Consider the following 21,756-nt stretch of genomic DNA (forward strand, 5'->3'; position numbering starts at 1 on the left):
CTCAGGTTTAGTAAAACTTGTCAATTTGCTTGCTGGAAAACTATGTAGACCCTCATTCATTCAGGTTCATTTCATTAAATAGTAAGAAAAATCAGTATTGGAGACATTTACCCTCATTTTTAAAAAAGCTTTTCTGTTTTTGTGGCTGAATAATTTAACAAAAAGGCTATAAACTACTACTTTGCATTAGTCATTTGCTTAGTCTTGCTTACCAAGAATTTTTTAAACCCAAGTCCTAAATGCAAATTTTTGCGATTAAACAATAGCAATGCTTTAATTTTAGCGTTCCTATACTTTCAAACATACAACATGTTTTATTTTAAATGAGATTTTGTGACTTTAAGGGGAAAAATATGAGAGTTCTTGCAATAACGTCATTGTATTTTGTGATCCCGGCTACATGTCATCATTGCAATCTCACAAAAATGTTCTGATTCCTACAAAATAAGGCACTTTGTATACAGAGTTGTTGCAAGTGCTCACCTGTCAACCATGTCATACTGTTTTGCAGCCTCAAAGGTACAAACTGAAATTCTGCTCTTTAGTCTTTTCTGTGCTTTGGGGGGAAATAGGAGGCATGCAGGTAGTTGCAGTTTGTGACAGGAGCTGGCACAAATCACAAACTGCACAAATCTTGACCTTAAAAGGAGGATTGAGGACATTTGTGGAGGTTTAAAGGTTTAAAGGCGAACAGTCCACTATAGCTTCAAACCCAAGTGTATCTATATATTGTTAAGAAAATCTTTACATTGCCGTGGTTCTAAATGATTGCTGTTAACAGGAGATCAATCCATTAAAGCCTTGTTTGATTTTGGAGCCAACATTCTCTTGTTATGCCTCTGGAAGAGTTTCAGCATATTTAGGAGAGCATTAATTAGAAATGATAACTCAGGCAAGGTTTTCCTGCTCTCTTTTTGTGCACTCGAGCTTAGCTGGAGTGAGCCTATTTTAAATGAGGTGAACATTTTTTTTTCCTTTTTCCAGAAATGAAGCTAAAGGAACAACTTCAGCTTTGCTAGCTCATATACCTGTTTTGCAGGTGCAGATAGACATTTTCATGCTGATCTTTGAAGCGATACTGAGCACCACTCTTTGTATCTTTGATAAATAAAGCAAAATTAAGTCACATGTTGAAAGAAAATGGATAAATGTGTACTTTAGCCTTTTGGTTTTAGTGAAAAATAGAATTAATACAATGCTTCGTAATCCAATTTAATCTAGAAATTAGTCTTAGAGTTTGAAAATCAGGGACTTCTGAAACTGTTGCAATTAGCTGCATTCAAAAAAAAAAAAAAAAAAAAAAACAATAAAACTGACATATAAGTTAGAGAAAACTGCTACTGTATTTAGCACTTTGTGTTACTATTTAATGACCCACTCGAAAAAATTGAGGTTTTCGGTGTTCTTAAAGGGCCTATATCAACTTTTTTGAGCTTTTAAGTGTATTATAATGTTAATTCCACATTAAAAACAACCCCAAAGCAGTATTTTCTATTCACAAGCATTCCTCTAAAACCCTGTGCTCTGAGCACCAGCCCCTTCCAATCGACAAAAACTAGTGTTGTGACAAATGTGATGTAGACAAGTGAGAACAGCCCCTTCCAGGAAGAGTTTGGACTGCCAGCACCATCCCCAGGCTAACACAAACACACGTTCTCCACGGAGCTAGCGGTGATTGGCAAAACGCTTTTATTATCCATGCACATTCGTATGTCGTTTGTGTTCGTGGGCGAAATGCAGACACACTGACGAGGCCCGGGCTCTATATCATAAAATGTGCCTTAGGAATCGAGTCCAGCTCCAATATTGTCTGTTTTTTTTTTTTTTTTTTGCTACATTAATGATAGCTAGGGCTTGTGAGATGCTATAAGCTAGCGGGAGAAAGTGTAAGCAAATGAATGACTGCAGTTATTACTGCGTCTAAAAAGTGACAAATTCAACTATTGTATCAGAACTCTGCCTAGTTTTCGATCATTTAGTTTCCCAATACCCCAAACTTGAGATTCTGCTACATCTAAATGATTTAATTGAGGCATCAAGACTAGAAATGTACAGTTTGATGACATCCTGGGCGCTCCCAGAATGTGCGATACTAAAGTTGCTGCACAGAAAAATATAAAAAAATATTTCTCAAGCTTTTTTCTTCTTTTTTTTGACAAAAACCTTCACTGGTGTGAATCAGTTTAACTCAGTTCTGAGGCAGACAGTGGAATCCACATCACAATAGTTGAATGCGTTCGCTTAACAGGCCTGAGGAGGTGAATGATCTGCTGAGCCACACACTGGCAACAGAGCTCCAAAATCACATTTCTCTGATAGATTTTTTTTTTTTTTTTTTGGAGTAGTAAATAATTTATTGCTGATATAAGTCTGGACTCCCAGTTTTTTTTTTTTTTAAACTGGAGCATTAAAGGATTCATTTGCATTTTTTAAAGCTATAAAAAACACATCTCCCCATATCTGTCATTTTTTTTCTAAAAGAAAGACAGTTTTTCTCTGTGAGCAGTAAGAATAAAGAAAATCTCAGTACATTTTTGTAGCAATTTAACCCATTCTATAGTGTTGAGTACAAAAAAATAACCGTCCATTTGAAACATCTTCGCAATAAATAAGGCTGTGACTAAGAACTAGTGTTAAATGATTGAATAATCATTTTCAGCAGTAACAGAAGGATATTTGTTCTAACATTGATAGCTTTTATTTATTCTGTATTTCCGCTGCACTCTTTAGAGGTCGCCACGATAAATCATCCACCTCCATCCACTCCTCCTTGACTGCGTCTCCTCTTTGGTCTCCCTTAATATTGGATAATTGTATGCACGGTTTTCTTTGTATTGCAAATGAATAACAACTGTTTTCCAGAGAGAATTTTTGATAAATGTGATGACTTATTTAGCCGTACTTGCATCAGACTTTATACTGATCCAACTTTTTTTCTCAACCTGCTTCTTCCTCCCTAAAGTTGTGTGGGCTGCCGATCTTTAGAATGTTTAGCCAAAGGCAGAGTTAACCATGAATTCATTACACTTTTCTTGGAAAAAGAAATTCGAACAAATTAACTTTTAGAGGACTGTTTCTATGGAGACCATTGTTGCCTTCATGAGATCAAGAGAACACAATTGATAAGAAATTATTGTGCATATTTCCAAGAAAACTGTAAGTAGCATTTTTGACATTCGAGGGTTAGATCACATTGAATGAAAATATTTGTGTGAATCATTCCAAAACGCTCTGAAGGACGTAGAAATAAAGGTACTTAAGTGGAATTCTGTTGAGCACAAATGACTATTGTAAAATTCAGAGGAAGCTCAAAGGGGCCACACCATGAAAAATTCACTTTTTGAGCTTTGAAGTGTATTATGGTAATCATTCCTCACTATAAATGACCTTAAAGTGGTATTTTGATCCATTCCCACATTTCTAAGAAATCCTCTAAACATCTCTCACCTACAACCCCTCCCATACCCACAAAAGTTAGCAAATTCTCGTGTGCTTACATCACAAGTTGAGAACCGCCCCCTCCAGGAAGAGTCTGCTCCGCCCCCCAGGCTAAACACCTTCTCTGCGAAGCTAACAGTGATCAGCTAGCTTTGCAAGCTAGCCATCCCCCGGCTCGTGCACAGTCATGCAGACGGCAGCTGTCTATGTTGTGAGTTTAAGTAGCAATGGCCAAGAAACGCTCATTCGATTTAGTATATAAAATTTGTGCGGTGGCAAGCGGCAAAGAACATTCTGGTGAGGAATCTGCGTGACATGTTGGGATGGATCCTGAATGTATCCGAGAATGATGCAAACAGAGAAGGGATATTGGGAAGACGGCAGGAGAAAGGGAGCAGACTATTTCCTGGTAGAGAAAAGGAGCAGGCTATTTCCTGATGGAGAAAAGGAGCGGGCTATTTCCTAGTGGAGAAAAGGGAGCAGACTATTTCCTGGCGGATAAAAGGGAGCAGACTATTTCCTGATGGAGAAAAGGAACAGAGTATTTCCTGGTGGAGAAAAGGGAGCAGACTATTTCCTAATGGAGAAAGGGAGCAGATTATTTTCTGATCGAGAAAAGGAGCAGATTATTTTCTGATCGAGAAAAGGGAGAAGAGTTTTTCCTGTTGGAGAAAAGGGAGCAGACTTTTTTCTGGTGGGGAAAGGTAGCAGACTATTTCTTGGTTGAGAAAAAAAAGCAGATTATTTCCTGATCGAGAAAAGGGAGAAGACTATTTCCTGGTGGGGAAAGAGAGCAGTCTATTTCCTGGTGGAAAATGCAAGCGACAAATTGGGAGAAATGGCTTAAACATAGATTGTTGAGCATATGCGGAATCTAGGAAACTGATCAGCATTAAAGTCAAAAGAATTTTTTATATGGAGACTGATGAAGCTTCAAAGAGAAAATAAACGTTCATAGTCAGGGCTACTCAGAACAATGTTTTAATCATTTCAATAAATCCTGAAATGTTCATCTTTTGTTGTCTGCATTTTGTGACCAAATTTCACAGCAAAATGAAACCATTACCCATCACCATTCTGTGTGTGTGTGAAATTTTGGAGATAAATGTCCAGGCTACATACATCAAAATTTTTAAAAATTGTAAAGTTAATAAATGATTATATATATGAATATAGTTTACTCTGAAAGACTAAAGAAAAGCATGATATGGGCCCTTTAAGGTTATTTTTCCAACTCAAAACTTGCACACTTTATGTGAACCAAAGCATTTTTGCTATGGGAAAATAAACTAAGAACTCTCAGGAGACCTAATAAGATGATACTCACAGTACTTTTGACTTTGTTTTTATGGTATGCGATCATATTTACATGTAAACTCAACACATTACATAATATAAATTGCTTTTACTGTAGTCTTTTAAAATAAAATATCGGCAAAGCTGCGTTGTTTATTGACATTTACATGAAACTTTTACAATATTATCTTAGTCTATTAACAGGCTCAAACCATAACTGTGTTTTAAAACATATAAATTATTGAAAATTATAAATAATGAGCAATTTTAGTTTTTTCATTTTTCCAAAATATTTTTATTGAAAATTGATTGAATAAAATGTACTTTAGATGATTGAATGTGGCTTAAATTTCTCAATACATTGACTTGACATCAGGGAAGTTATGTCAACTTAACCTTCAATTGCACTTTAAAACATATTTGTAAATAAAATGCAATATTAGATATTTTATTATGTATTATATGATTCCATTAATATACAACATTCAAGCGGCACCTTTTTTGCAAAAAGCTTTCTTTAAAAAAAAAAAAAAACGTTCTTCTTTCACATAAAAAATATTAGGCAAAGTAGTCTCTGCTGGTTTTCAGGAAAGAACTTATTTATTTAAAATTGAGCACTCCTGGCCACCCCATTACCTTAAAACCCCATTTGTGCTCTTAGCAGTCAGTGACCTCTATACAAATGCGTGGGCAAAGAGCAGTTTTTCATCTAAAAATGTCTTTATATACACACAAACACAGCTAAACACACACGCACACACAAAGCCTCATGTTGATTTAAGGTGAAAAAGAACATAGTTTTTTAATTCAACTCAGCTGTAAACACATAAACTCCGCATGAGCTGAATAGTTTTGGCACACAGCCAGTGAGGTGCCCTATAATAATGTTTTACTAACAGAAAGGTGCAGAAACGTGAATTTTTTAAACTATTTTACCTGACCAACAGCAGTCCCTGGAACATATTTATGACCACAGCGCCTATTTTATGCCACACTAAATTGCCATAAAGATACAAAAAAAAGTCAGATCAAGGACCTAATGTCTGACCATTATTTCTGTGCATTAGTGCAGGGCAAGTGTGTGTAAGTAAGTTTGCCAGCCCCTGAGGGAAAGAGAGCATGGCAGCAACTGAGAATGAGCCTTTTTAGCCTTAGTGGTTGACTCTAACCAGGCATGAGACATCAGCTCTGACTGTTAGCGCCTCTGGTCATGGTCACCAGCAGTTAACTGACTGATTCTAATGCATCACTCCAAGCCAAGTAACCATTCACAGCACTGTGAACGTATGTCACATGCTCTTGAGAAAGGTCTAAGTGTAATGTTATAGCTTTACCCTTGATTCTTGGTCGAGAAATGTTTGCTCACTGGAAGGGAAATATTGATTTTTCTCTGTGTAGATTTGTTGGATTCAAACATGATTTTTTTTTTTTTTTTTTTTTACAAATATTTATAGAAAATCCCTTAAAATGAATGGCAATTAAAACACTTCAGCGTAACTCATGAGTAAAGGGAGTGTTATGACGATCAGGTCACATTAATTTTGCCCCTTTATCAAAAACACATTGGTCATTCAGGTCACATGCAGCTACATAATCACTTATACATACCGTATATATTTTTAGCAGTTATAAATTTAAAATACTAATATTTTATATAATCTTTTTAAAAATGAAATACTTTGCAATCATTTCACTATTCAAAGAATTCCACTCTTTTATTTCTATAAACACAAAACCTTTTTGTCGCAATGAAGTCTGTACAATAAGTAGATAAAAGTCTCATTTCCTTCTGTTACTGCAATTAGTAATCAATATTAATTTTCCACAAATATGCTCTGGAACCAATCTGCAATTAAGCATACTGTAAACTGGCAACTTGAGGGATTATGATTTTGGAAAGAATTGTTCTGGTATTATTATTAGGTATTATTATCTTTTAAAGGAGCAGATATAATAAATCTTTTTCTTCAGTCAGACTCCTATTGTTTATACTTTGTATTATTTTAAAAATATTTTAGAATAGAATAAAATTCAACTTTACTGTCATTACACATGTCATTGCACAGCAACGAAATGCAGTTTGCATCCATCCAGAATATTATTATGTTATTGTTAAATTACAGTCCATTACTAGATAAATCAACCTATAAAGATAGAAGAACCACATGCGCAACATGATATAATATTTCAAATTATTTACAGTTTTAAATTACCATATAGTTACAATGATGTTTGGTGGAGAGATAAATATATCTTAGTATAATTTAAAGTTTGTTTTCCTTAAAAACTTAATTCTGTATCCTTACAGATGAATAGTATAAAAAAATCCTTACTGATTGTATCATAGATCATGCTTGAGACGGTTAATATTCACTTTTGTTTGTGTATTCTATGTAGCATGTATATTTAAGTTTGCATGAACAATATATTAAAAAAAATGTTGCTTTTTATTTTAATTTAGATTTTTCTTACACTTTTATATATATATATATATATATATATATATATATATATAAAGATAACTTGTAATGATGTGCATGTTCTTTCTTTTACAGTCATAATAAACTTTTCTTCAGAATGTGCCATATTTGAAATACATCTTATCTAAAATTGAACCTAAATTCCACTCGTTAATATCTCTGGAGATCTCAGCCGGGGCCAAAGTCTGCTCCAAATAGAACGGTACATGCTTGGAATCAAATGAAGGCTGGACAACTGTAACTTTTTCACAGAAATGACTTGAGAAAAGTGCAGTTGCACTGTTTAAGTTTGCAAGGCTGCTTCTAAACAAACTAAAAGATCTCAGCAAATATTGTCTTCTGGACCAAGAGGACCAAAGTAATGTTTTTTTCCATAACTCACGTTGCCAAGAACAGAGCTTGTCTGAATACAAACCGATCACCTTTTAGTTATGTGTACATTTTGATACTCTAATTTATTCTGTTTTACTAAAGGAATCAAATGAAAAAAGGAGAAATCCTTTTTTGTAGAAATCAGAGAACGTTAGCTTCTCAACATGAGTTGGTAATTCCATTGAACCATAAATATATGAGTAATTTCAAGCATCCAGATGACGGCAGTCAACTCTCACAATCTGGAGACACGTCACACACAATGCCTCATTGCAAACAAGCAGATGCAGTCCTCCTGTGGTACCGGAATCTGCTCCATGTGGCTATGGCGCAAACGCTTCAGTTTCTTTCTTTTTTAATTTTCTTGGCTGTAATTAAATATCTGTCAGTGGGATGCTGCCATTCTTTTTTGTGTGTTTGAATTTCATTAGTTTTTTTTTGTTTTCCATGGCAACGTTGGAGAAAGTTATGCACAAAGAAAAAAGATATAGTGTTTTCTTATCAGAAACTAAAATTCCTGTAGAGTTAAGATATATACATATATAAGAATAGTATCACTTGATGCCCCTTATAAGTCATGTTGTAGAAATAGGGGTAAATCTGTGGATATGTTTTTATGTTGACTGCTCCTGGAAATCCAATTTCTCACATTGAAACTGCTTTTATTTTGATTTCTAACTTATTATTGTAAGATGTTTATTTAAAAGATTACATGAACCCAACTTTGACAATATTCGCACATAATATTTGCATCCATCTTTTAAATTCATTACTTTACTTGGTTTAATAGTTGATTAATTGTTTATTTCAAAGCATAGGATTGTGAAACATTAAGGACAAAACCCACAAATAATTCAGTCATTACAGAAATGATGAAATGCATTTATTAGAAAATATAATTTTGTCAAATTTGATTAAATAAATAGCATAATTATTTACCAAAACCAAGTAGAGTTTGATTGATTGCTTGAAAAGGAATGGGAAGAATCAATTTTATATAATCCCACCTCTACTTAATTACCTGATTTTACAGTTTTGCATAGTTTTGTAATCCGGTTTTAATCAGATCAAATGCAAGTGTAAGCAAATGTAGTAAAAGTTTCTACACTGAAAAAAGCCCACTAATTAGTCATTCATAACCATACAACTATGTATATTTTTGTCTTGCAGGAGAGGAAGCTTTGACAATGTACCTGGCGAAAAACAAGCTGGACAGAAAGCTTGCCAACGCCACCCAGAATGTGGAGGCTCTTCATCAGTTGGCCTCATCTTACTTTATCGACCGTGACGTCACGATGAGGAAGCTGCATGAGATCCAGATTTCCACAAATGCTATCAAGGTTGGTGCTTGTCTTTGTTTTTTTTTTTTAACAAAATTGTATTAAAAGTGTGTGCACCACGTATTGTGCTATTACTGTAGTTTTTTGTAATATCCCCAATGATGTCATAAGTTGGTGTTTACCAAACTGGTAAACTTGCTAATAGGAAAGAATTGAAACACAACTGTGCTGTGAAAGGTTAGAGATAAACACCTGCCTGAGTGTTAAAAGCTTGCAGGTAGAATTGTGTTATCCAACCAGGATCAAATTTCATCTTCAGTGAGCGAATTAGCTGGTATTAATTTCAAGCACTGCTGATTGTAATTATTTAGACTCTTATGGTTTTCATCTGCAAGATCTTAGCAGAAAATAAATGTTGGCATGTGTGAAAACATACTGTGCCACAGATATATACGTTTCTTTGAATCCTACACTTTTCATCATGCAACATTGCATCATAGTTTGCAATATTTGTTAACTGTTAGACTTTAATGCATCAAAAAAAAAAAAACACAGATACTACATGTTAAGTAATTTATTTACTCCTGAAGATTTATATGAAAGTGCATGACTGCTGCAATATGCTGGAATAGGTCAATTTATGTTGTTTTTACAAATATAGGGGCGAAGAATTTTGCAGATTTCTTATTTACATCATCATAAAAATAACGCAATTTTTTGGTCAACATCACAGAATAAATCTGGCAAGAAAGAGCATTAGCAACTATCAGATATTAAAGTAATTATTTAAAATAAATATGACTGTAATGCCAGCAATTAAAAGCCCACCTGAATAATAAATTAATACTAGATTTATTTATCTACTCGTCCATTTTAAAGATGCACCGTTCAATTACTTTGATGCTTCCAGCTACAGTATGGCCCTCTAATCAAAGAGCCAGTTTTTGGAAAGAAAATCAACAGGACTGCAGGCATCCTGGAGGCATATTGAACACATACAAGTTGCAGAGATCCAAGAAAACTGTTTTTAATTGATTTCTTCTCCAAGTGTCTCCAAGCATCCACAGGAAGGATGCTCATTTGTGCCTGCTTGCTTTTCATGCATTCATCCCAGGGTATGAAATGCCCAACCTAGCACCCGTCTTTTTACTTGGTCTGGCAGAAAACTTGCATTGATAAAATGCATTTTTAAACATTTCCACAAAAAAAGAAGAGTTAGTTCTGTACTTTTTAAAAGATATTTGGCAGGCAGTTCTTAAACTTTTTTTTTAATCTTCCCTGTGGGCTTTGCTTCTGCCATTACACTTCATTTAATTTCAAGATGCATTGGATAAAATTGTTGGATTTAATTTAGGAACAACAGAAGACACTTTTGTTCACAACAGCATCCCTGTTGTCACAGCTGCTGCCGTGCACCTGTTCTATCACACCTGAACACAAAAATCTCAAGTATACCCATCCCGTGCTCTGCCAAACCAGCACAACACAGTCTACATTCAGCCAGCACCTTTCCAGCTTTTTGTTGTCGTGAGTGACAAGTGGATTAAGCTGCTTTGGCAGATGAGACTTCAGGTAGCGTGAAGTCAAGCATGACAAAATTAACCAGACCTGACAGTGGCTGATGCTGAGTCAGTTTCTTAGGAAAGCAACGCAAGGGGCATTGAGAGGGGGGAGGCACACACAGAGGCACGCATGCAGCTGCAAAGCTGAGTGGACTGCCTTTCTGCTTATCAAAACTGATGGACTTCAAGCATATGTGGAAAAGTGAGGATTTTACTTAAGTCAGAAAGGGCCTTAAAATCAACAAATATGTAAATCATTGGTGATTGCAATTCTAACTGAAGTACTAATTTTTATTACTGAAATACTGTTTTTTTTTTTTAACATGGTACAAATATATTTTTCAGACTTTAAGACACACAAAATAAAAAATGATAGGAGACATAGGTAGTAATGAGACAACTTGTATGTGAAGATGTTAATGTGTTCTTGTTTATGTGACCTTGTGAGGACCATGTCCAGTATAGCCACACATGTAGAGAGACCTCTGGGGTTCTGGGGACATTCGATGAGTTTTAATGCAAAAGAATGACATCCAATGCTATTTTTCTATGCCTGGTCTTATGCTCACTAACTTTGGGCCTGCGGTGTACATGTGTGTTAGGTAAAGGTTATTGTTAACTATTAGTCAGTAATGGATAAGGTTTGCCTGTTTAAAAAAAAAAAGAAACATATTACATTGATTTCAGTGTTGTATTTTTTAGTATTAGTAAATTAGTATATAATTTTTTTAAATTAAAACTAATCAAAACCATGTCACAAGTTTCATAGAAACAGTAACAACAACAAAACAACGTAACATAAAGAAAATGCCCTTTTTTAAAATTTTTACAGAGTAACGCTCCTAAACTAAATGATCCAATCTTTCTAGTTCCTTAGAGACGTTTCAAAAACAATATATCTCAAAGCCAAGACAAAGAGTTCAGGCCGCATAAAAGTCTAAAATTGAACCAAAGCTGGAGCTGGTTGTGGTCAGAGCTCTTAAAGCATCCCAGGACTTCTAGCATTGGGTAAGATAGTATTTAGATTCTTCCTGAACCTCTTGGAACACTTGCATACACTCACATGCACATACTCAATCATGCTCATACGAATCAACAGTACCAGACACTCAAGATCCAGAACAATCGGATAATATGATAATTTTTATTTGGTCTCTTTGTGCTGTTTGAAACTGAGCAGATGTCTACTTTTTACAGCTGGAAGCTAATATAATATGGTGTCTACAGATTAAAATAAAATAAAGGAATTAGAAAGTGCTCAATTGTTTGATAAAAGAAAGGGAGTAGGAAGAATATAACACATCTTGATTACATTCTATTTAGAAAAACGTGAATGCCTTATCTTATCAGATCCTGTATGACCATAAATAATATAAGGATGCTGTACTTTCCCGTAGTCCTGCTCTATAAATAAAGGCAGCATAAATTCCAGCTCTCCGGTCACGTTGGCGGCAGACAGACAGCGATCAGAATGTGCAGTGGAGGCCAGCTCCATCAAAAAACATGGATCTATAAACACAGAGAACAAAGGCTGTGCTCCTCCAATATTGATCCATTATGGCTGTGAGACCTGCTTTGGAGTGCAAACTTGCAATCAGCATGAAAAACATTTGTCAATACAGCAAAAATGTTTCAGACATTTCCTGTCTGTAATCTAGTTCAAGTAAAAAAAAAAGGCGCATTAAAGCTATAATGTCAATGTACTCCGTATATTGACAATAAAGGATTCTATTATTTTATGTTTGTCTTTATTACATCCTTTGTAATTGTATTTATGATGTGAAAATGAAGTTAGAATTACAAGGTAAAATGTCAGCATGTGTGGCCAGTTGTTAATTTTGACAGTGTGTGACTATGCCATTGTAATAGGCTGGTAACGTGTCCAGTGTGGCTCCCACTTCTAGTGTGCTGCCAGCTGGGATGAATTCCAGCTCTCGTCTTATCCTTAGCAAGATGAAGTGGGCAAAGATAATGGATAGATAAAGCAATTTAAGATGTTTCACTTGAGTCCCCTCGAGGATCAAAGAAAGAGTGATTTTTATCCGCTGCAATGGTCCATGTGCAGAAATTAATAGGTAAATGTATGCAAATGACTTAACGCCAAACCCACCGGTGCAGTTATTAAAACTGCTGAACAACTTCACTCTTTTTTTTGCCACTACATTCATTAAAATATGCATTCCTACTTAAGATATACTCTTATAGCAGCGATAATTATCAGCCTAAGGATAATATCAAGTGTGTTTCCGTATACTTGAGGCATTCACATACACACACACGAAACTGTCAGCTTGTTATCACTTCGGTGTTGAAAAGCCATCATCTGTGATGGTGTAGGAGTGTTTAAGTTTTTTGTAGTGCATGGGCGGCTTTGACAACTATGAACACTGAATGCCTCACACAAGCTTGGAGCAATATGTGCTCCTTCACTGACATTTTTCAGGTAAAGCCATGTTTACTGGATATTATACTCATATTAAAGAACAACGATGTAAATAAAAAGTTCTGTAAAAAAATGTTAGAAATAAAAGTCAATAACTTTTACTGTGACATGCAATCTATTTAAGTTTTAAGACATCAAATTTACATTTTTTAGAATAAGTTTAAACAAATTTCATTTTTTTTGTTTGCATTTGCAAACTATTAATGATTTTGACAAAATGGATTTGGATGGATTAGTTGGCCTATTATTATTTTTTATCATGTTAATACATGATTGAAATTGAGCAATAAACAAAAAGGTAAGCAAATGAAAAACTAAATTAATAAGTTGACATAAATAAAATGTCCTGTGCAAACTTCTAGAATAAGAAAAATGCAGATTCAAGCAGTTAAACATAGACATAGACAATTAAAAGTCTATGTAGAAGTGTGTAAAATTATTATTTTTAGGGATGTTGAAATCCAGGGTTTATTTAGACGGGACACATTTTTGTTCACTTAATGTAAATCAGAGTTTGTTTCCCCAAACGAACAATCCGCAGCAAATTTTTAGTCTGAATACATCCAAGCGGACAGTAGGTCCGGGACCAGGAACCACTTCCAGACCATTTTTTCAAGGTGGTTTTGGTTTATTTCCAATCGGACTGAGCTTCGGTTTACTCTGATATTTCTCATTCTGAATACAATCAATGTCTGGATCAAGACGGCCACCGTAGCTGGTTGTCACGTGATGTAAACAGATTAGGATTCAAGGACCTGATGAGTCGTGGACAAATTCAAAGTCCAATCGTCATTTTATTAGACAGAAAAAAGGCTCAAACTGTTTATTTGTTAGAATTTTTATTTTAAGACAGCTGATAATTCTTGTTACATCTGTATTTTGTTACGCGGCACTTGGGTTGCACTACTGTGACTTTATCCTAAAAGCTACCTTATAGTTCCTTAACAGAACTCTCTTAAAGACAATAACACTAGAGCGTTGGGACAAACCAACTCATTGAAATGTGGTCGAATAAATGCCGACTTAATAAGACAAAGTTTACAGATTGCTGCTTACTGTTTTCCTAACAATCTATGTATCATAGATACTTATCAGCATCCTTTTTTAGTTGTTTTCTTGCCAGTAATCACCTTGCAGCATGCCTCAAAGTAGCAAGATAAAAGTGTTCTGCCTGACCTTAATACAGGTGTTAAAAATTGGTCAATGAAATATAAAATTTGAATAAGTGAACTATACTGACAAGCAAAGCAAAGAACTATCTATTTTTCTGTTTCTAGTTGCTTCGTGTTGCCTTCGTAAATCCTGGCCAATGACTGAAGAGATCTTTAGTCACATGGTTTTGTCTACAAGCTTTGTTTCTAAACACAAAAGGTCGCTTGACGGCAGTCTGAATACAGACCAAATCCAAAGTTCAGGACTTGATCTGGACCAAATTAAGAGGAGTCTGAATACACCTTTACAAACAATCCTACTGCAGATATAGAACAGCAGTATTTCATTCCTGTGAAAAAGCTTAGCTTTTTTTTTACTTTTACACAGCCACTCTGGCTTGTGCTAAGAACACCAGAGTTAAAGATGTAATTTTATTTAAATGAATATGTTGGTGGTAAGTTAAGGCTTGCTGTTTTTCTCCCTACAGATTCAAAGGAGTGTCGGTGAATCTTAATTGCATTGACAAAAAACTGAAGCATTAATAATGTAATGTTTACAACTTTAACAGAAGTGCAGAGCATACAGGGACAAAAATAACCCATAATTCTAATTTCATAAATACAGCATGTGGGAAGTCAAAAGAAAAAAGACCATGAGAATGTTGAACATCCTCTAACATAGTCAGACATTTGAAAGAAGGCTGTTAAGCAACGAACACACCGGACATGTAAGACAGTAAACGCACATGTACCCCATTGTGTTCACACTGGAAAGCAGGGAGAACATTCTGCTTTTTCTTTTGGTTCTGTCTGCTATCTACAGTTGGAAGAGACTTAGTGTGTAATATCGAGACGATGCAAATATCGCAAATTATTTTACAGCTTTATTCCAATATATGGAAGACTTGGCGTCCATATAATTCTAGCTGATCACAATTTTTTACCAATTTCCAAACGGTTGGTGCTTCTGTGAAACAAAAGGGACATCGCAATCAAATTTGAGTCTCTGATTGGTCACAATTCTATCTGTTTTGACTCGCAACACATGTTCAGTGGCGTGATTTGGAAAACTATGTGTAAAATCAAGAGTTAAAAGCGAATGTATAGGTTTTAACATTAATTTTTCATTGGAAGTGGTGGTTTGAACGTGTGTTTCCGAGGGTGGTGTTAAACGTTGTTAAAAGATCAATTCTAAGCAATTGTTTTGATAGGAGTAAAATGAATAATAAAACAAAATGAATTAATACTTAACTCTAGAGCTCTAGCTGCAGTGTTGATGTTCTTATGAGGACTGTACACTTTTAATCGTTTGACGCTGTTAGTGTCATTTCAGTGTAAAGCAGATACTTAATAACTAAAAGCATAAAATCCTATACTAAAATAGCATTTTGACTAGTTCTAAAAAAAATAATAAAATGAAAATATGGCCATGTTGAATTTCATGAAATGTAGCCTCATTAAATACTAGCAATTCATTAGGTAGTAGAAGAGTAAGTGAACATCAGGACAATCAGCAGGGCATATAGTAATCAGTCTTTGATGGCATCAGGCATTAACGCAAGCTCCACTGCAAAGCCGTCCTCATTACAAGTACAGTTTCTTTTTTTTTTTCCCACCCAGCAGAATTACAAACAACTGTTTGACTGTTATTGGACTCCAACAGGTTCGACATGCTGTGCAGGCTGCATACATTATCCAGGCTTTGGAGGAAGCTGAGTCTCGGTTTTGTTGTTCAACAAATTTCCGTTATATCCTACAACAGCCAGCGTGTTGAGGAATTACCGTCTCAATATTAAACACACTTTGTGCCGAATAAATCCTGATTTTAGAAATACGGAGTCACGACTGTTTACAGAGTGGCTTCAGTTTCTTTTTGAAGGTTAAATATCAGTCCGAAAGAGATCTTGATGTCTTTTAGATTGACATTTAACTTCCATCTTAACATAGGCCCCTAAAAAAATTATACTAATAAAGTTTTACATTCATTTTTTTTCCAATTCTTCAATTTTTTGGTTTGTAAATACGAGGCGGTTAGCAACCGTGTACATTTCCAACAAACAAACAAATAAGCAGCTTCCAGCTGGCCAGGGGTTATAATGTAATGAGATCATGGGTGGTCTGGAGAGGATTTCAGCTGAACATCTTTTATCTCAATGAAAGTATTGCAGATCTTTCTTGATAATGAAAAAAAAACTAGCATGCTTGTACAGATCTATAAAAACCTGTCTCTGTTCCATCATACTAAAAATTCCAATAAAAAAAAGAAAACATACCTAACAGATTTCAAAAAAGGTATTTAGCTCTTCTTGGTCCTCAATGTATTTGTATAACTAGGTCAAGTCCTGCAGTGGATGGAAGTATATGTTGTCTTTGTTCTGTTGAAATTGACTGCTTCATGTTAGGACCTCAGTAATACGGCCACTGGCGAGAGGAAAAAAAAGGGTATGAAAAAGAGAGTAAAGGTCGGTTTTACGAGCAAGTGGAAGGTGTGATTACTCTTAAAAAAAAAGAAAAAGTATGATGAGGAATTAATGGTGCTGCCTATAAATGTGTGTGTGGACATGAGTCTGTTATCAGGACTGTGCGAGTGTGGCGTATGACTGTGCGGCTGACTGTGCGCGGGATTCATTCATGCGTGATGTGTGTAAGTAAATGCATTCCCACAGGATGTGTGTGTATGTGTGTTGGGGGGAGGGGGTACTTACTGCATCCGTCACAAGGTCACCTATTCATACAGTTACTCCGGGCAGATTTACACCAGCAATCAATATGCACAGTTCCTGATGATGCTGCAGTGCTGTGGGATCTTGGTAGAGTGCCAACGACATCCCACAATGATCCCGTCTCTCATTTCATAATTCAGTCAACTGAGCGTCATCTGAGGTGAGACTTTTAGCGTTCGCGCGAAGTCGTTTTCCTCAAAGTTTTGAGCTTATTTATTAATTTCATGAGCCTAAAGCAAACTTTATTGATGAATCGTTATAAATAAATCTCCTCATCGTCTGTTTAAGTTTGTTAAATATAAAGACAAATGTGCTACCACGTGCAACTTTAGTCCCCTAATGTAGAAACAGTGCAGCAATGCACTATTTAAAAGCAAGATATTAAAAATGTCCACAGAGAGCCTTCGCCACCAGGGTTGGAAAATTACTGATGAGCATGTCTCTTCATTTCTATGTGGCCATAAATAGCAAGTCATTAAGAAAATGTCAGGTGATGGGCAGATTAGGAAAGCTCAGCAGAGGAGATGGGTAATGAAGACAGTTGAACCTTACAGTACTCCTTTCAGTAGCGCTCACCCATCTTATTGTTTTCATTATCTCACAGCTTCAAACCAGCTTTTAATTTGCCTCGCTCTTTCAAGTATAAATGACACTCAGACACGTCGTGAGGTTTCAAAGAATATACTGGGATCTGGAAAAAAATAAATAAATAAATTAAAAAAAAATAACCCCTATGACTTTATGCAAGGAAGTACAGAAATAATGAGTTCTGCTATACATTTAATGAACTTAGTAAATAATTGTTTTAATTGTATAGTGAACATCTGCATATCTTTACTCTGTTTCATTGAACTGTACTATAGCTGTGAAGCTATACTGATTAAATCTTCTTTATTTTATCCTAAGCTGTCTAGTCAAGGAAAAATATATATATATATAATTTTAAATAGAGTTTTAATGAGTGGTTTTAAGGCAGTATGCACATTTGAAAGGTCATCTATGAAAGTGGAACAATATGACCAACGTGATTAAAATACACTAGAATCAGTTGGACAAGTGTGTTCTTTATGTTTTTTTGCTCCCCCAATTAAAGCAATTTTATTCAGACGCTTCACCCTGTGTGTAGTTTTGTGCTGGAATCAGGTGATGTGGCTTAAAGTGTCCAGTGGTTTGCGCTCAAGCCGCATAGGGAGATTAAACTATTCATGCTAACATTTACCCCTTCATTTAACGTGGAATTGTAATTTAACTTAACACGTGTGTTTGAACTGCTAGGGGTGGATGTGGGGAGCAGTAGAAATCCACACTGACACAAGAATTTGCATTAGAGAAACCCAACAGGGATTCCATACCAGACACTGTACCGTAATTCAGCAATTTACCCTCCAAATAAAACAAATGCAAATTTTAAATAGGACAAAATAGCCCCCAAATTCAATTCTCTAGCCTTAGTTCCCGGGGAATAGGATATGTAGGGTTACATTTTATGTTCCAAAGCAAAATAAATGTGTAATCTCGCGTGCATTGTGTCACATGTACTTGGATAGATGGCTTTCTTGACAACAGACGACAATTAAAAAGAGCGTTCCAGAATTGTGGTTTCCTGACTGTGGACTGTGATATATTCTAGTCCTTGTGGGGTTCCATTGTTGTGTTCTGCTTAATAATCCAAATCCTCTAAGTCCCCCTTGGCCCACTTTAGTCTTTTTACTGCGCCTTTAATGTTTATTACGTTACACTCTGTTTTTTATGATCTGCTGCACTGCACTCTTACGGAGTGTGGCAAGAGTTGGAGAAGACAAGCAGCACACATTTTAATTTTAAGGTCATTCTGTCTTTTAGGGTCATTGTTGAATTCCTAGATCAGAGAATATGTATTTTTTTTTATTTGAAATAGCAGTTATTGCACTTGCTCTTACACGACAGTTTATCAGCTCTGTTTACACAAGTGCTTAATATGCAATCTGTGAGGTAATCTTTAGGTGACAAAAAGGACAAATAGTCACTTTGCTGAGTCAGCATAAATCTTAAGGAAAAAAAGTGATTTATAGGTTCATAAGTATGGTGGAATATAGAGAAAGACTGGGAAAAAAAGCCTCTTTCAACAGTCATTAACGCAATAAAATGTGTTTCACAGGTCTTGCTCTGTTATCAGTCTGTGCACTTTAAATCCTCTCCATTGACTTGTATAACGTCTGAAAGTCTATTGCTCAATGAAAATTATTGAGCAAGAGGATTAGAACTGCCATGAGGTGAGCGCTATCGACTTGTTCATATTTTTATGAGACAAAATTATTGCGCGCGGCTGAAGATTCATAAACACGGTGTCAAAGTTACCTCTATAGGGGTCTGCAATGTTATTGTAGATAGTTGGATTATTAGGTACATTATTATTACACTGTTACAAGGCAATAATACACAGTGAAATAATATTTATGGGTGTTAAATGAGAGTCCTGATTGGTAAATTAGGCTGAATCTAAATTGCTTTTGTATCCCATCAGCTTCTCTCTATCCATGCATTTTTTTTCCCTCCAAGTGGAAAGAAATAGAAAAAAAGGTCAAAATTTCCTCCATAAAAAAGTACATAGTGCGAGATTATCTAATGTTCTGGATTGTATTTTAATTCGGACAACATGCTCACTACTTTTTCTCTCTCTTTTTTTAAGCCAATTTGCCAAAGAAACCGATTTCACAGTGAAAAACGAATCAATACAAGCATTTTACGACAACTATGAATCCCCTGTGCTCTGCTGAAGAAAATTTTGGTTTGTTAAAAAAGTACATTTAAATACTTATTTTTTTATTGTTTAAACACAATGCATTGTGGTCAATATTTCCCAATCTATGAGCATCAATGCACACTGGTTTTTCACAATGACTGTACGACAACAGGGAGTCTAGGTTGTCCTTAACATTTGATTGAATTTCGCCCTTAATATGATCTGTACTATTATATCTTTTATATTATTTTTAAACATCTGTCAGGGGACAGCAGATAAAAAATAGCTGCTGGGATAATTTAGTGTGCACAGTCCAGAGAAATGAATAAAATTGAAATTCAAATTAACTTTTAAAGGCAACAATAAGGCACATAACCACAGATTATGTGAAATATTGTTTATTTTTTTACATCTGTAATTCACTACTTTCCAGAAAAAGTTGTAAAATGTGCAGATTTCCAGTTATGTATAATGCCAGTTATTTCTGAGCAGTATCACGTCAAACTACAGAAACTGTCAGGACAGTTTCCCACAATGCATTGGTCATCTCAAACTCACTTATTGGCTTCAAATATGAAGGTTACTGCTAATTATAGTCGCCGGTCATCTATGTTAGCCCCTAGCGGCCAGTGCTCGGAAAATACAAAGTAACATCGGTTTTATAACTCTAAAAAAGTCGGGCAAAAACGAACCCTATATTGGAATATTTGTATAATTTGAAAAAAAGCTTCCTTCTTTGCTTTTCATATGTAAAGTGCTGCTATATGATTTGTTAGAGTAGAGACTATTACAAAGTAGTAAAACAGAATAATAATGATAAAACGGTTCTTCTCGTGGAGACTCCAGCCTTGTCTGTAAGTTGTACCACCCCACCGCGTTCCGCATCCCTCCTCCGATAGCCTGATGCCAAGGGTAAGATATACATCTGTCTAATTTCTTGCTTGTCAGCTCACCATCTGGTACAGAATCAGCATTCGAGCAAGGAAAAATGGCATCACACTTCAATCACTCTGAAAACACAAACACTCGAGTGAGCACTATAGTAAAACCTGCTTACTAAAGTAGCTGAGGTCGTGTGCTGGGGATGTTGCAGGAGCTATTGCTTTCTTCATTGATCATCATCGTGCTCAGTTTCAATTTCCCCGCGTCATTTCTGTTGCTGTTATGACAATCTGCACATAAAATCTGCTCGCCAAAGGTCATTGGTTTGACCCTCCTTCATGAAGCTTTTCATTGTCTTTCAGATGTAAAGGTTGGTGTAATAAGGCTGATCTCATCGGGGTAGTTATGATGTCCAGAAAACCGCTTTTTTCTGCTCCCAGTTGTAATAAACAAGCATTTTTTTGATAGTACATCGGTTATCCCATCTTTCACTGCCTCTGAGTGGCCAAACTGATTTGCCTTTTCAATAACTGGTATTATTTTAGGTCATCTGCCACGAAAATGTGCACTTTTCTTGTTTACAGGCTTTTTGGGAAATTGTTTTCTTTTACATTTGTAAGAAAAAAATAAATAAATCAAATTATTTATTTTCTTTCATCCTTTTGATCATTTTGCTTTTACTGTATAGATTTTGGACAGTCTCTAAATGTTCAAACTGTTGAATTCAGTTTGTTTTAAGACAAAGATTATCTTAAAACTATTCAGATAATGCAAAAAAGTAAAGAGAAAAAATAAAAATATTTGACATCTCTTTCCCTATTTCTATGATCTAATTCAGTTTAAATACACTTTAACTTAACTGTATGCTAAAGAAGTGACAAACACATTACAAACAAATGGTTTTTAGTGTAATCTTCATATTGAGCAAACAAAAGGCAAAAGTAAGATGGAAACATCTATTGGAATGGAAGATTAGGAGGAAACCTCCAGCAGTAAGAACAACCATCTGCTGGCACCTGTTGGGATCTGAGGAAACAGGACAGAGACAAACATGAAATATACCTGAACATCTGATGGAAGACAAACAGAAAGATTAGTAAATGCATCAACAAAGGAACAGAAACAGATAAATAAACTCTAAAACCTTGGGAAATCTGTTACAGGAGAATAGAGGTACAAGTACCAGAGTACCAGTTTTACTTCTAACATGTTTTAGGGTGAAAATGTACATCATGAATTAAGTTTTTTATGTTATTAATAAAATGCTTATTTGAGGTTTTCTCCTAAATATTCCCTTTTTTCAATACATATATAGCAACAACATAAAAATGCTTTAAAGTGTACAAAAATAAACAAGCAGTTATATCTGACTTGCAAATTCATTTGCAGTCTTCTCTATAGATTTTG

The 21,756-nt window shown here is 35.3% G+C and overlaps 1 protein-coding gene across 2 annotated transcripts in view; it reads left to right on the forward strand.

The window, feature by feature from the left end:
• Window positions 1-21,756, forward strand: part of brinp1 (bone morphogenetic protein/retinoic acid inducible neural-specific 1) — a 134,930-nt gene that overhangs the window by 75,024 nt on the left and 38,150 nt on the right. For both annotated transcript variants that reach the window (XM_024299554.2, XM_024299553.2), the window contains exon 4: window positions 8,757-8,926. In XM_024299554.2, coding sequence (XP_024155322.1) covers window positions 8,757-8,926 — 170 coding nt within the window. The remainder of the gene's footprint in view (window positions 1-8,756; window positions 8,927-21,756) is intronic.

The sequence above is a fragment of the Oryzias melastigma genome, linkage group LG12 (assembly GCF_002922805.2).
Source record: "Oryzias melastigma strain HK-1 linkage group LG12, ASM292280v2, whole genome shotgun sequence".
Classification (NCBI taxonomy): Eukaryota; Metazoa; Chordata; class Actinopteri; order Beloniformes; family Adrianichthyidae; genus Oryzias; species Oryzias melastigma.